The 17,374-nt window shown below is 42.4% G+C and overlaps 1 protein-coding gene across 1 annotated transcript in view; it reads left to right on the top strand.

Annotated features, from left to right (window-relative positions):
- The window catches only part of LOC128667151 (uncharacterized protein C6orf132 homolog), a 121,460-nt gene extending 120,083 nt beyond the window's left edge, over positions 1-1,377 (top strand). The window contains exon 3 of the mRNA XM_053722076.1: positions 210-1,377. Coding sequence (XP_053578051.1) covers positions 239-1,351 — 1,113 coding nt within the window. The 5' untranslated portion in view covers positions 210-238 and the 3' untranslated portion in view covers positions 1,352-1,377. The remainder of the gene's footprint in view (positions 1-209) is intronic.
- The last annotated feature ends 15,997 nt before the right edge of the window (positions 1,378-17,374 follow it).

Below are 17,374 nucleotides of genomic sequence, written 5' to 3'. Positions count from 1 at the left end.
CACTGACATGTACACAGAACTATTGTATGAAGCACATACATGTATACTTTGCATATTAAAACCCCTCATATCACAAATCTCAATGTGCACATGCATGTTATAGAGTTTGACATGAGAATGTGTATAGGCCCTAGCATGTACATTGTATGCCCACATGGATATATATATCTGACTGTACTAATCCCTCTCATCATTTGACTCCTCCACAGAACCTCCAGTCACCAGGGTGCAAACGCCCATGCATCCACCTCCCCCACCGCCACAAAGAATATCTCCACCTCAACCACTGGTCCAGAGAGTCCAGCAAGAGTATGCTCCCAGGCATGAGCTGGGTTGGAGTGCCTCTGTTGATGATCCAGATCTCATGCCACCAGCATTGCAAGACGATACCTGGCAGGATCCCTGGCCGGAGGACTATTCCTTTGGCTTGGAGGGGGAGCCAAGTCAGCCCCGAAGGGTAGATGTCTTTACCCCCCCCCACCAATATCAGGCCAGTCAGGGATTATACCACCAGGCTGAGTGGGTGCACACCAGTCGGCAATGGGACTACCAGTCCATCCGGAGATCTCCACCATCTGCTTCCCTTGGAAGAGCTCCAGCATCTGAGGAGGAGCATATAGCTGTCAGCATTCCTCAGGCAGCACCGCCTGTCATAATCCCTCAGGCAGCACCAGCTGTGATCCCACAAGCAGCACCAGCTGTGATCCCACAAGCAGCACCAGCTGTGATCCCTCAGGCAGCACCAGCTGTGATCCCTCAGGCAGCACCAGCTGTGATCCCTCAGGCAGCACCAGCTGTGATCCAGCAAGCAGCACCAGCTGTCATTCATCAGGCAGCACCAGCAGCTGAGGATGTTCAAGTTGAAACAGCAGCTAGAGGTGAACCTGCGCCTAGAATCCCTGCTGGTGAAGAGCCTTTAGATCCTCTGACTTCCGCCATGGGCGACAAATACATTGCCCTCCAGAGGAGGCAAACATCAACCTGCGAGAGGCTCACATCAACCTGCGAGAGAATGCAGAGAGATCAACGCAGGTTTTACAGGAACCAACAGACTTTACTACAGCGTTCCATTGAGCTGCAACGGGACATGGCAGCATCTTTAAGTTGTATCGTCCAGAACCAATCTCAGATATTTCGGACATGCAGATGCAGAGTGACAACAGATGGTGGGAACAAAACCATCTGTTGGGTGTGTTGGTGGAGCATTTCACACACCAGCAGGACATTGCCTCCAGCCTGTCATCTGTGGCCAGCACTCCAGCTGAATCATCGGAATCCACACAACCCAGAAGAACCAGGAGATCCACTCCAGGCACCTCACAACCCTCATCCAAGAAGGCCAAAAAAATAAAAAATATTCTTATAGTTGACCATAAATCTTGTTCTCTGTTATTTACCATATAATTGTCATCCACATCTATGTGAGGTGTGTTTTAGTACAGTAATATTGTTAAAACATATAATAATACCTGTGTTGAAATGGCCCAAAAAGGTATTATTATCATGTTTATGACATATTCCTGTTCTATAAACCACATCACATAGTTGTGTATGAAGGGTACATATAGTAATATTCACTTCTAAGATGTAAATCAAGGTTTCTCACATCCAATATAAATTGACACATGGGTATATGTAACTAATAATGTATTTACAGAAGGTGTGAACATAAGGTATAAATATCCATTATCATCATTCTTAATGATAGTCAATAAATTATAGTGAACTAAACATGAATGAAACAAATGAGAAATATACAGTAATTAGGGTTGTTAAGGGAAGGGGGTTGGGATGTAGTAGTTTCACTTACATGCAGTGGAAATCCGAAGTATGTAATTCTGCAAGACATGATATATACACATGCAATGGTTGGTGAGGTACTGTCAAACATCATAATACATGTGAATGTTACTGTTTACTGTACTTATGAACAAGTAACTTACAGGTGAAGTATTCCCGGGTGACATAATCCCTCACTTCATTCCCCCTCAGTGTCCCCCCTGTCCACATCCTCAGGTACAGGAACCAGCTGCTGCTGCTGCTCTGGGTCAATGTCCCCCAACAAACGTGTGTCCACAGCAATGTTGTGTAGAATACAGCAAGCATTGACAATGGAACACACTTTGTTGGGGTTATACTGTAGTGCCCCGCCTGTAACATCCAGACACCTGAGCCTGGTTTTTAATAGGCCAAAGCTCCTTTCGATGATATTCCTTGTTCTTATGAGGGCCTCCTGGTACCTGAGTTGTGGCTCTGTAAGGAGGTGCACCAAGGGGGTTAATTGCCATGGTCTTCAGCCGTACCCTGCATCACCTGTCATGTAACATATGTATTCTGATTACTACAGGTACATCATGTGCTTAATAGGACATAACATGGATTTAATTTAAAACATATATTTAACCAAAACATTAAATTTGTGCATTGTAAGCAATCTACTTTTATGCCAGAATTAGTCTAGACCAAAATTCTATTTTAAAGGACCAGTCAACACAGTAGATTTTCATAATCAACAAATGCAAGATAACAAGACAATGCAATAGCACTTAGTCTAAAATCCCATTTTTTTTTTATGACAATCTAAAAAGTTATGTATTTTTAAACTCCCCCTGTACCATGTGACAGCCATCAGCCATTCACAAATGCATATACACTTATTCTTGCACATGCTCAGTAGGAGCTGGTGACTCAAAAAGTTAAAATATTAAAATACTGTGCACATTTTGTTAATGGAAGTAAATTGGAGAGTTGATTAAAATTAAAAGTCCTATCTGAATAATGAAAGTGTAATTTATACTAGACTGTCCCTTTAAAAAGAACCTGCAATTTTTAGCAATTTTATAATTTACTTCTATTAGATCATTTGCTCCATTCTCTAGAAAACATTTGCTGACAATCATATTAGATATGCTCATTAGCTGCTGATTGGTGGCTGCACATAGAAGCCTCATATGATTGGCTCATCTATGTGCATTGCTATTTTTTCAACAAAGGATATCTAAAGAATAAATCAAATGAGATAATAGAAGTGAATTGTAATGTTGTTTAACATTGTATTCTCTATCTGAAACATGAGATAATTAATTTGTGTTTAGTGTCCCTTTAGTAGAAATATACAGACAGAATGAAGGTACTCACCAAGCAGCCATCCTCCAGAGAGTGTTCCATTTTCAAACATATTGAATAAGGAGGTCTGGCGCAGGATGTAGGAATCATGTTCACTCCCCGGAAAGCTTGCATACACATGTAAGAATTTCAGAGTGGTATCACAGACCATCTGGCAATTCAATGAATGAAACCCTTTCCTGTTAATATAGAGGATTGGCTCCTCATGTGGGCCCACGATACGCACATGTGTGCAATCAATTGCCCCCATGACATTGGGAATACCCCCCAGTCGATAGAAGCCTTGTTTAAGACGGTTCCATTCCTGGGGGGTATGGGGGAAATGAATGTATCGTTGTGTCTGGTTATCTAGAGCAGTCAGAACCTCCCCTAGAATCCTGGAGAAGGTAGACTGCGCTAGGCCAGACACAAGGCCCCTCTGTTGACTGGTATGAGCCGGTTGCCAGGAAGTGTACAACACACAACAGCTTCTGCATACCAGTCAGAGCTCGGTTCCTATACGCTTGAGGGTCAATATCATCCTTCAAGACCTCATATAGGTTAATGAGGCTTGCAGAAGTCAAGCGATACTTTTCCCTGACCTCCACTTCTGTCATCCCAAACAGGGTACCCTAACCCTGTGTACCCTTGGTGCTCTTCCCCTCTGCTGATGCCTTCGTCTTATAGGCCCTGCTGGCCTATGGCCAGCTGCAGCAACAGCAGCATGGGGAGCACCAGGAACAGGGACAACAGCAGGAGGAGCAGGGAGGGCAGCAGCAGCAGCTGGAGCAGGGACAGCTACAGCACCATGACCAGGGACCTCAGCAGCAGGGATACCATCCAAAACAGGGGCTTCTAGGGGTTCCAGCACCCCTTGTGCCCCACGACACTGTCTCACTCTAAATGCAATATACTGCAAGGGAAACATGGTGGCTAATTAGGGTGTGCATTGGCAGGTGTTTTAAGGCTGCAGGTGAGAGGTTGTGCTGTTTGTGATTGGTTTGACACACTTGCAGGGGCAGGAATAATAAATGCTTTTAAGAGGTTAACTATTTGTGATCAAGCTGCTGCTATGTATACTGTTAAACATGCATTTGTAAGGCCTTCATAGAGTTATGTTGGTTTCTAAGTCAGTGCAAGGGTTGCTGCGCCTTCAATTTGTGGCGAGCTGAGAATGGAGTAGATTTTCTGAAATCTGCGCATAAGTCCTTACGCCGTATATTGGATACCAAACTGCGCGTGTTTTGTATGTCAGTCTATGGGCCAAAAAATGACGGGCGAAGGCAGAATTATACGGGCGTAACTTCTAAGTTACGCCGTATATAGGATACCAAACCCGCGCAAATATTGGCATCGCCGGCTTTTGCGGGCGACGATTTATATCGGATCGGGCCCCTGGTGTAACAGTAGTGTAGATTTTAAAAAAACAACACTTTTTTGACTGTGTTAAATAATAGCAGTCAGTTTCCTTCACACGTGTGCGTTTCAGTGCCTGCCAGGCACAGTGTCACCCCAGTGCAACTCATATCTGGTGTAACAGTAGTGTAGATTTAAAAAAAAACAACACTTTTTTGACTGTGTTAAATAATAGCAGTCAGTTTCCTTCACACGTGTGCGTTTCAGTGCCTGCCTGCCAGGGCACAGTGTCACCCCAGTGCAACTCATATCTGGTGTAACAGTAGTGTAGATTTAAAAAAAACAACACTTTTTTGACTGTGTTAAGTAATAGCAGTCAGTTTCCTTCACACGTGTGCGTTTCAGTGCCTGCCTGCCAGGGCACATTGTCACTCCAGTGCAACTCATATCTGGTGTAACAGTAGTGTAGATTTTAAAAAAAACAACACTTTTTGACTGTGTTAAATAATAGCAGTCAGTTTCCTACACGTGTGAGTTTCAGTGCCTGCCTGCCAGGGCACAGTGTCACCCCAGTGCAACTCATATCTGGTGTAACAGTAGTGTACATTTAAAAAAAACAACACTTTTTGACTGTGTTAAATAATAGCAGTCAGTTTCCTTTACAGGTGTGCGTTTCAGTGCCTGCCAGGCACAGTGTCACCCAAGTGCAACTCATATCTGGTGTAACAGTAGTGTAGATTTAAAAAAAACAACACTTTTTTGACTGTGTTAAATAATAGCAGTCAGTTTCCTTCACACGTGTACGTTTCAGTGCTTGCCTGCCAGGGCACAGTGTCACCCCAGTGCAACTCATATCTGGTGTAACAGTAGTGTAGATTTAAAAAAAAAAAACACTTTTTTGACTGTGTTAAGTAATAGCAGTCAGTTTCCTTCACACGTGTGCGTTTCAGTGCTTGCCTGCCAGGGCACAGTGTCACCCCAGTGCAACTAATATCTGGTGTTACAGTAGCGTAGATTTTAAAAAAACAACACTTTTTTGACTTTGTTAAATAATAACAGTCAGTTTCCTTCACACGTGTGCGTTTCAGTGCCTGCCTGCCAGGGCACAGTGTCACCCCAGTGCAACTCATATCTGGTGTAACAGTAGTGTAGATTTAAAAAAACAAAACACTTTTTTGACTGTGTTAAATAATAGCAGTCAGTTTCTTTCACACATGTGCGTTTCAGTGCCTGCCTGCCAGGGCACAGTGTCACCCCAGTGCAACTCATATCTGGTGTAACAGTAGTGTAGATTTAAAAAAAAAACCACTTTTTTGACTGTGTTAAATAATAACAGTCAGTTTCCTTCACACGTGTGCGTTTCAGTGCCTGCCTGCCTGCCAGGGCACAGTGTCACCCCAGTGCAACTCATATCTGGTGTAACAGTAGTGTAGATTTAAAAAAAACAACACTTTTTTGACTGTGTTAAGTAATAGCAGTCAGTTTCCTTCACACGTGTGCATTTCAGTGCCTGCCTGCCAGGGCACATTGTCACTCCAGTGCAACTCATATCTGGTGTAACAGTAGTGTAGATTTTAAAAAAAACAACACTTTTTTGACTTTGTTAAGTAATAGCAGTCAGTTTCCTTCACACGTGTGCGTTTTAGTGCTTGCCTGCCAGGGCACAGTGTCACCCCAGTGCAACTCATATCTGGTGTAACAGTAGTGTAGATTTTAAAAAAAACAACACTTTTTTGACAGTGTTAAATAATAGCAGTCAGTTTCCTTTACAGGTGTGCGTTTCAGTGCCTGCCAGGCACAGTGTCACCCAAGTGCAACTCATATCTGGTGTAACAGTAGTGTAGATTTAAAAAAACAACAACACTTTTTTGACTGTGTTAAATAATAGCAGTCAGTTTCCTTCACACGTGTACGTTTCAGTGCCTGCCTGCCAGGGCACAGTGTCACCCCAGTGCAACTCATATCTGGTGTAACAGTAGTGTAGATTTAAAAAAAAAAACATAATTTATGTAAGAACTTACCTGATAAATTCATTTCTTTCATATTAGCAAGAGTCCATGAGCTTGTGATGTATGGGATATACATTCCTACCAGGAGGGGCAAAGTTTCCCAAATCTTAAAATGCCTATAAATACACCCCTCACCACACCCACAAATCAGTTTAACGAATAGCCAAGAAGTGGGGTGATAAGAAAAAAATGAGAAAGCATAAAAAATAAGGAATTGGAATAATTGTGCTTTATACAAAAAAATCATAACCACCACAAAAAAGGGTGGGCCTCATGGACTCTTGCTAATATGAAAGAAATGAAATTATCAGGTAAGTTCTTACATAAATTATGTTTTCTTTCATGTAATTAGCAAGAGTCCATGAGCTAGTGACGTATGGGATAATGACTACCCAAGATGTGGATCTTTCCACGCAAGAGTCACTAGAGAGGGAGGGATAAAATAAAGACAGCCAATTCCTGCTGAAAATAATCCACACCCAAAATAAAGTTTAATGAAAACATAAGCAGAAGATTCAAACTGAAACCGCTGCCTGAAGTAATTTTCTACCAAAACTGCTTCAGAAGAAGAAAACACATCAAAATGGTAGAATTTAGTAAAAGTATGCAAAGAGGACCAAGTTGCTGCTTTGTAAATCTGATCAACCGAAGCTTCATTCCTAAACGCCCAGGAAGTAGAAACTAACCTAGTAGAATGAGCTGTAATCCTTTGAGGCGGGGTTTTACCCGACTCGACATAAGCATGATGAATTAAAGATTTCAACCAAGATGCCAAAGAAATGGCAGAAGCTTTCTGGCCTTTTCTAGAACCGGAAAAGATAACAAATAGACTAGAAGTCTTTGGGAAAGACTTAGTAGCTTCAACATAATATTTCAAAGCTCTAACAACATCCAAAGAATGCAACGATTTCTCCTTAGCATTCTTAGGATTAGGACATAATGAAGGAACCACAATTCTCTACTAATGTTGTTGGAATTCACAACCTTAGGTAAAAACTCAAAAGAAGTTCGCAACACCGCCTTATCCTGATGAGAAATCAGAAAAGGAGACTCACAAGAAAGAGCAGATAATTCAGAGACTTTTCTGGCAAAAGAGATCGCCAAAAGGAACAAAACTTTCCAAGAAAGTAATTTAATGTCCCATGAATGCATGGGTTCAAAAGGAGGAGCTTGAAGAGCCCCCAGAACCAAATTCAAACTCCAAGGAGGAGAAATTGACTTAATGACAGGTTTTATACGAACCAAAGCTTGTACAAAACAACGAATATCAGGAAGATTAACAATCTTTCTGTGAAAAAGAACAGAAAGAGCAGAGATTTGTCCTTTCAAGGAACTTGCGGACAAACCTTTATCTAAACCATCCTGAAGAAACTGTAAAATTCTCGGAATTCTAAAAGAATGCCAGGAAAAATGATGAGAAAGACACCAAGAAATATAAGTCTTCCAGACTCTATAATATATCTCCCTAGATACAGATTTACGAGCCTGTAACATAGTATTAATCACAGAGTCAGAGAAACCTCTTTGACCAAGAATCAAGCGTTCAATCTCCATACCTTTAAATTTAAGGATTTGAGATCCTGATGGAAAAAAAGGACCTTGCGACAGAAGGTCTGGTCTTAACGGAAGAGTCCACGGTTGGCAAGAGGCCATCCGGACAAGATCCACATACCAAAACCTGTGAGGCCATGCTGGAGCTACCAGCAGGACAAATGAGCATTCCTTCAGAATCTTGGAGATTACTCTTGGAAGAAGAACTAGAGGCAGAAAGATATAGGCAGGATGATACTTCCAAGGAAGTGATAATGCATCCACTGCCTCCGCCTGAGGATCCCGGGATCTGGACAGATACCTGGGAAGTTTCTTGTTTAGATGAGAAGCCATCAGATCTATTTCTGGAAGTTCCTACATTTGAACAATCTGAAGAAATACCTCTGGGTGAAGAGACCATTCGCCCAGATGCAACGTTTGGCGACTGAGATAATCCGCTTCCCAATTGTCTATACCTGGGATATGAACCGCAGAGATTAGACAGGAGCTGGATTCCGCCCAAACCAGAATTCGAGATACTTCTTTCATAGCCAGAGGACTGTGAGTCCCTCCTTGATGATTGATGTATGCCACAGTTGTGACATTGTCTGTCTGAAAACAAATGAACGATTCTCTCTTCAGAAGAGGCCAAGACTGAAGAGCTCTGAAAATTGCACGGAGTTCCAAAATATTGATCGGTAATCTCACCTCCTGAGATTCCCAAACTCCTTGTGCCGTCAGAGATCCCCATACAGCTCCCCAACCTGTAAGATTTGCATCTGTTGAAATTACAGTCCAGGTCGGAAGAACAAAAGAAGCCCCCTGAATTAAACGATGGTGATCTGTCCACCACGTCAGAGAGTGTCGTACAAACGGTTTTAAAGATATTGATTGAGATATCTTTGCGTAATCCCAGCACTATTGGTTCAGCATACAGAGCTGGAAAGGTCGCATGTGAAAATGAGCAAAGGAGATCGCGTCCGATGCAGCAGACATAAGACCTAAAATTTCCATGCATAAGGCAACCAAAGGGAATGATTGTGACTGAAGGTTTTGACAAGCTGATATCAATATTAGACGTCTCTTGTCCGAAAAAGACAGAGTCATGGACACCGAATCTATTTGGAAACCTAAAGAGGTTACCCTTGTCTAAGGAATCAATGAACTGATTGGTAAATTGATCCTTCAACCATGATCTTGAAGAAACAACACAAGTCGATTCGTATGAGATTCTGCTAAATGTGAAGACTGAGCAAGTACCAAGATATCGTCCAAATAAGGAAATACCAATACCCTGTTCTCTGAATACAGACAGAAGGGCACCGAGAACCTTTGTAAAAATTCTTGGAGCTGATGCTAGGCCAAACGATAGAGCCACAAACTGGTAATGCTTGTCTAGAAAAGAGAATCTCAGAAACTAAAAGTGATCTGAATGAATCGGAATATGCAGATATGCATCCTGTAAATCTAATGCAGACATATAATGCCCTTGCTGAACAAAAGGCAGGATAGTCCTTACAGTTACCATCTTGAATGTTGGTATCCTTACATAACGATTCAATATTGACAGATCCGGAACTGGTCTGAAGGATTTGACCTTCTTTGGTACAATAAAGAGATTAAATAAAAACCCCAGCCCCATGTTCCAGAGCTGGAACTGGCATAATTACTCCAGCCAACTCTAGATCTGAAACACATTTCAGAAATGCTTGAGCCTTTGCTGGGTTTACTGGGACACTGGAAAGAAAAAAATCTCTTTGCAGGAGGCCTTAACTTGAAGCCAATTCTGTACCCTTCTGAAACAATGTTCTGAAAAAAGGAGATTGTGAACGGAATTGATCCAAATTTCTTTGAAAAAAACATAATCTGCCCCATACCAGCTGAGCTGGAATGAGGGCCGCACCTTCATGTGGACCTAGGAGCTGGCTTGGGTTTCTATAAGGCTTGGATATATTCCAAACTGGAGAAGGTTACCAAACTGATACCGCTCCTGAGGATGAAGGATCAGGCTTTTGTTCCTTGTTGTGATGAAAGGAACGAAAACGATTATTAGACCTAAATTCATCTTTAGATTTTTTATCCTGTGGTAAAAAAGTTCCCTTCCCTCCAGTAACAGTTGAGATAAAAGAATCCAACTGATAATCGAATAATTTATTACCCTGGAAAGAAAGGGATAGCAAAGATGACTTAGAAGACATATCAGCATTCCAAGTTTTAAGCCATAAAGCTCTTCTAGCTAAAATAGCTAGAGACATATACCTGACATCAACTCTAATGATATCAAAGATGGCATCACAAATAAAATAATTAGCATGTTATAGAAATGCAAATGATAATTATGATCTGTTATTTGTTGCGCTAAAGCTTCTAACCAAAAAAGTTGAAGCTGCAGTAACATCCGCTAAGGATATAGCAGGTCTAAGACGATTACCTGAACACAAGTAAGCTTTTCTTAGAAAGGATTCAATTTTCCTATCTAAAGGATCATTTAGCAGGAGTAGAGACAGCCCCATCAATCTTAGGGATTTTGTCCCAAAACTCTAATCTGTCAGATGGCACAGGATATAATTGCTTAAAACGTTTTTAGAAGGAGTAAATGAATTACCCAAAATATTCCATTCCCTGGAAATTACTTCAGAAATAGCACCAGGGACAGGAAACACTTCTGGAATAACTACAGGAGATTTAGAAATTTTAAACGTTTAGATTTAGTATCAAGAGGACCAGAATCCTCAATTTCTAATGCAATTAATACTTCTTTAATCTTGAACAAATACAAAGATTTATCAGCATCAACCTCTGAGACAGAAACCTCTGAACCAGAAGAACCATTATCAGTATCAGAATGATGATGTTCATTTTAAAAATTCATCTGAAAAAAGAGAAGTTTTAAAAGACTTTTATGTATACTAGAAGGAGAAATAACAGACATAGCCTTCTTAATGGATTTAGAAACAAAATCTCTTATGTTATCAGGAACACTCTGAGTATTAGATGTTGACGAAACAGCAACAGGTAATGTAACAGTACTACAGGAAATTTTATCTGCATTAACAAGTTTGTCATGACATTCAGTACAAACAACAGCTGGAGGAACAGATACCAAAAGTTTATATCAGATACACTTAGCTTTGGTAGCTCCAGCACCGGGCAGCGATTTTCCTGAAGTATCTTCTGACTCAGTTGCAACGTGGAACATCTTGCAATATGTAATAGAAAAAAACAACATATAAGCAAAATAGATCAAATTCCTTAAATGACAGTTTCAGGAATGGGAAAAAAATGCCAGTAAACAAGCTTCTAGCAACCAGAAGCAATAAATAATGAGACTTAAATAATGTGGAGACAAAAGTGACGCCCATATTTTTTTAGCGCCAAAAAAGACGCCCACATTATTTGGCGCCTAAATGCTTTTGGCGCCAAAAATGATGCCACATCCGGAATGCCGACACTTTTGACGCAAAAAAACGTCAAAAATGACGCAACTTCCAGCGACACGTATGCGCCAAAAAAGTCTGCGCCAAGAATGACGCAATAAAATGAAGCATTTTCAGCCCCCGCGAGCCTAACAGCCCACAGGAAAAAAGTCAAATTTTTTAAGGTAAGAAAAAATGATTGATTCAAATGCATTATCCCAAATATGAAACTGACTGTCTGAAAATAAGGAACGATGAACATCCTGAGTCAAGGCAAATAAATGTTTGAATACATATATTTAGAACTTTATAAAAAAGTGCCCAACCATAGCTTATAGTGTCACAGAAAATAAGACTTACTTACCCCAGGACACTCATCTACATATAGCAGATAGCCAAACCAGTACTGAAACGAGAATCAGCAGAGGTAATGGTATATATATAAGAGTATATCGTCGATCTGAAAAGGGAGGTAAGAGATGAATCTCTACGACCGATAACAGAGAACCTATGAAATAGACCCCGTAGAAGGAGATCATTGCATTCAAATAGGCAATACTCTCCTCACATCCCTCTGACATTCACTGCACGCTGAGAGGAAAACCGGGCTCCAACCTGCTGCGGAGCGCATATCAACGTAGAATCTAGCACAAACTTACTTCACCACCTCCATAGGAGGCAAAGTTTGTAAAACTGATTTGTGGGTGTGGTGAGGGGTGTATTTATAGGCATTTTAAGGTTTGGGAAACTTTGCCCCTCCTGGTAGGAATGTATATCCCATACGTCACAAGCTCATGGACTCTTGCTAATTACATGAAAGAAAAACACTTTTTTGACTGTGTTAAGTAATAGCAGTCAGTTTCCTTCACACGTGTGCGTTTCAGTGCTTGCCTGCCAGGGCACAGTGTCACCCCAGTGCAACTAATATCTGGTGTAACAGTAGCGTAGATTTTAAAAAAACAACACTTTTTTGACTGTGTTAAATAATAGCAGTCAGTTTCCTTCACACATGTGCGTTTCAGTGCCTGCCTGCCAGGGCACAGTGTCACCCCAGTGCAACTCATATCTGGTGTAACAGTAGTGTAGATTTAAAAAAAACAACACTTTTCTGACTGTGTTAAGTAATAGCAGTCAGTTTCCTTCACACGTGTACGTTTCAGTGCCTGCCTGCCAGGGCACAGTGTCACCCCAGTGCAACTCATATTTGGTGTAACAGTAGTGTAAATTAAAAAAAAAAAACACTTTTTTGACTGTGTTAAATAATAGCAGTCAGTTTCCTTCACATGTGTGCGTTTCAGTGCCTGCCTGCCAGGGCACATTGTCACCCCAGTGCAACTCATATCTGGTGTAACAGTAGTGTAGATTTAAAAAAAACAACACTTTTTTGACTGTGTTCAATAATAGCAGTCAGTTTCCTTCACACGTGTGCGTTTCAGTGCCTGCCTGCCAGGGCACAGTGTCACCCCAGTGCAACTCATATCTGGTGTAACAGTAGTGTAGATTTAAAAAAAACAACACTTTTTTGACTGTGTTAAATAATAGCAGTCAGTTTCCTTCACACATGTGCGTTTCAGTGCCTGCCTGCCAGGGCACAGTGTCACCCCAGTGCAACTCATATTTGGTGTAACAGTATTGTAGATTTAAAAAAAAACAACACTTTTTTGACTGTGTTAAATAATAGCAGTCAGTTTCCTTCACACGTGTGCGTTTCAGTGCCTGCCTGCCTGCCAGGGCACAGTGTCACCCCAGTGAAACTCACATCTGGTATAACAGTAGTGTAGATTTTAAGAAAACAACACTTTTTTGACTGTGTTAAATAATAGCAGTCAGTTTCCTTCACAAGTGTACAATTCAGTGCATGCCTGCCTGCCAGTGCACAGTTTCACCCCAGTGCAACTAATATCTGGTGTAACAGTAGCGTAGATTTAAAAAAAACAACACTTTTTTGACTGTGTTAAATAATAGCAGTCAGTTTCCTTCACACATGTGCGTTTCAGTGCCTGCCTGCCAGGGCACAGTGTCACCCCAGTGCAACTCATATCTGGTGTAACAGCAGTGTAGATTTAAAAAAAACAACACTTTTTTGACTGTGTTAAATAATAGCAGTCAGTTTCCTTCACACATGTGCGTTTCAGTGCCTGCCTGCCAGGGCACAGTGTCACCCCAGTGCAACTCATATCTGGTGTAACAGCAGTGTAGATTTAAAAAAAACAACACTTTTCTGACTGTGTTAAGTAATAGCAGTCAGTTTCCTTCACACGTGTATGTTTCAGTGCCTGCCTGCCAGGGCACAGTGTCACCCCAGTGCAACTCATATTTGGTGTAACAGTAGTGTAAATTTTAAAAAAAAAAAAACACTTTTTTGACTGTGTTAAATAATAGCAGTCAGTTTCCTTCACACATGTGCGTTTCAGTGCCTGCCTGCCAGGGCACAGTGTCACCCCAGTGCAACTCATATTTGGTGTAACAGTATTGTAGATTTAAAAAAAAACCAACACTTTTTTGACTGTGTTAAATAATAGCAGTCAGTTTCCTTCACACGTGTGCGTTTCAGTGCCTGCCTGCCAGGGCACAGTGTCACCCCAGTGAAACTCACATCTGGTGTAACAGTAGTGTAGATTTTAAGAAAACAACACTTTTTTGACTGTGTTAAATAATAGCAGTCAGTTTCCTTCACACGTGTACGTTTCAGTGCATGCCTGCCTGCCAGTGCACAGTGTCACCCCAGTGCAATTCATATCTGGTGTAACAGTAGTGTAGATTTAAAAAAAACAACACTTTTTTGACTGTGTTAAATAATAGCAGTCAGTTTCCTTCACACGTGTGCGTTTCAGTGCCTGCCTGCCAGGGCACAGTGTCACCCCAGTGCAACTCATATCTGGTGTAACAGTAGTGTAGATTTAAAAAAAAAAAACACTTTTTTGACTGTGTTAAATAATAGCAGTCAGTTTCCTTCACACGTGTGTGTTTCAGTGCCTGCCTGCCAGGGCACAGTGTCACCCTAGTGCAACTCATATCTGGTGTAACAGTAGTGTAGATTTAAAAAAAACAACACTTTTTTGACTGTGTTAAATGATAGCAGTCAGTTTCCTTCACACGTGTGTGTTTCAGTGCCTGCCAAGGCACAGTGTCACTCCAGTGCAACTCATATCTGGTGTAACAGTAGTGTACATTTAAAAGAAACAACACTTTTTTGACTATGTTAAATAATAGCAGTCAGTTTCCTTCACACGTGTGCGTTTCAGTGCCTGCCAGGGCACAGTGTCACCCCAGTGCAACTCATATCTGGTGTAATAGTAGTGTACATTTAAAAGAAACAACACTTTTTTGACTGTGTTAAATAATAGCAGTCATTTTCTTACACACGTGTGCGTTTCAGTGCCTGCCTGCCAGGGCACAGTGTCACCCCAGTGCAACTCATATCTGGTGTAACAGTAGTGTAGATTTAAAAAAAAAAAACACTTTTTTGACTGTGTTAAATAATAGCAGTCAGTTTCCTTCACACGTGTGTGTTTCAGTGCCTGCCTGCCAGGGCACAGTGTCACCCCAGTGCAACTCATATCTGGTGTAACAGTAGTGTAGATTTAAAAATAAAAAACACCTTTTTGACTGTGAAATGATAGCAGTCAGTTTCCTTCACACGTGTGCATTTCAGTGCCTGCCAAGGCACAGTGTCACTCCAGTGCAACTCATATCTCGTGTAACAGTAGTGTACATTTAAAAGAAACAACACTTTTTTGACTATGTTAAATAATAGCAGTCCGTTTCCTTCACACGTGTGCGTTTCAGTGCCTGCCAGGGCACAGTGTCACACCAGTGCAACTCATATCTGGTGTAACCGTAGTGTACATTTAAAAAAAAAAAAAAAAAAAATTTTGAGTGTAATAAATTGTATATCAGTTAGTTGTCTGCAAGCGTGTGTGTCAGGCCTACAGCTTCTACTCTGCCAACTTGTGCCAGTGCACAGTGCCACTCATATCTGTTGTCACAGTAGCTTGCACGCATAGTACCAATACAGGGGCCGTCGTGTTCTTGGTGCTGTGATTCCCTTTGGACCTAGAATAATGCCCAGTTTTCAGAGGCCACGTACCCCGAACTTGAACATTTCTGAGGACATAGTTGACTGACTAACACAGGACACCCAATCTTCTACAGCTTCCGCTCGGAACCTTGACGCATCATCCTCCTCCAGCTTAGCTTCGGGCACCTCTCAAGTTACCACTCGCCCACCTGCCGCCACCACCAACACTAGCACCACAGCCGCTTCACTTGATCTGTCAGAGGAGTTATTTACACATCAGTTGGAAGAAATGAGTGATAGTGATGCGCAACCATTATTGCTAGAGGATGTAGATAACAGGGATATGTCTCAGTCAGGCAGCATTACACACATGGACGTACGGTGTGATGATGATGATGTTGTACCCACTGCTGCTTCCTTTGCTGAGTTGTCAGATACAAGTGAAACGGTTGATGATGACGATGCGTCCGTGGATGTCACGTGGGTGCCCGCTAGAAGAGAAGAAGAAGAGGGGGAATGTTTAGATGGGTAGACAGAGAGGAGGAGGAGGCGAGTTGGAAGGAGGGGGAGGTTGTTGCAAGGAGCTAGTGGCACAGTCAGACAGCATGCATCAGCACCCGGGGTCAGCCAGACAACACGCCAATCAATGCATGCTGTTGCCACCACCAGAATGCCGTCATTGCAGAGCTCAGCAGTGTGGCATTTTTTTGTATGTCTGCCTTTGACAACAGCGATGCCATTTGTAACCTGTGCCAAAAGAAACTGAGTCGTGGGAAGTCCAACACCCACCTAGGTACAACTGCTTTGTGAAGGCACATGATCGCACATCACAAATGCCTATGGGATCAACACATGAGTACAAGCAGCACACAAACTCAAAGCAGCCATCCTCCTCCTGGTCCAGCATCTTCAGCCACGCCAACCACTGCTGTCCTCCTTGCCCCCTCTCAATCTTTCCACCACTCTGTGTCTCACCTTGAGCAGTTCCTGCTCATCTGCCCACAGTCAGGTGTCTGTCAAGGACATGTTTGAGCGTATGAAGCCAATGTCACAAAGTCACCCCCTTGCCCGGCATCTGACAGCTGGCTTGACTGAACTCTTAGCTCGCCAGCTTTTACCATACAAGCTAGTGGAGTCTGAGGCGTTCAAAAAATTTGTAGCTATTGGGACACCGCAGTGGAAGGTACCCGGACGAAATTTCTTTGCACAAAAGGCAATCCGCAACCTGTACTCGATTGTGCAAAAGGAAGTAATGGCATGTCTGGCACACAATGTTGGGGTAAGGGTCCATCTGACCATTGATACCTGGTCTGCAAAGCATGGTAAGGGCAGGTATATCACCTACACTGCGCATTGGGTAAACCTGCTGACGGCTGCCAAGCATGGAATGCGTGGCTCTGCAGAGGAGTTGGTGACACCGCCACGACTTGCAGGCAGGCCTGCTGCCACCTCCTCTATTCCTCCTACTCCAGTCCTCTTCTGCTGCTGCGTCTTGCTCCACATCAACGGCACCCCCCCAGCTTCCCAGGTACTATTCCACATCCCTAATACGGCAGTGTCACGCTGTCTTGGGGTTGACTTGCCTGAAAGCAGAGAGTCACACCGGACCAGCACTCCTGTCCGCCCTGAACGCACAGGTGGATCAGTGGCTGACTCCGCACCAACTGGAGATCGGCAAAGTGGTTAGTGACAATGGAAGAAATTTGGTGGCGAAATTGAATTTGGGCAAGTTGACACATATGCCGTGCATGGCACATGTGTGTAATCTGATCATACAACGCTTTGTGCATAAGTACCCAGGCTTACAGGACCTCCTGAAGCAGGGCAGGAAGGTGTGTGGCCATTTCAGGCGTTCCTACATGGCCATGGCGCACTTTTCAGATATCCAGCGGTGAAACAACATGCAAGTGAGGCGCTTGATTTACGACAGCCCGACA

Source organism: Bombina bombina, chromosome 7 (genome assembly GCF_027579735.1).
Source record: "Bombina bombina isolate aBomBom1 chromosome 7, aBomBom1.pri, whole genome shotgun sequence".
Taxonomy (NCBI): Eukaryota; Metazoa; Chordata; class Amphibia; order Anura; family Bombinatoridae; genus Bombina; species Bombina bombina.
Note: the sequence above shows the minus strand (reverse complement) of the source record. Positions and strands in the feature narration are given on the sequence as shown.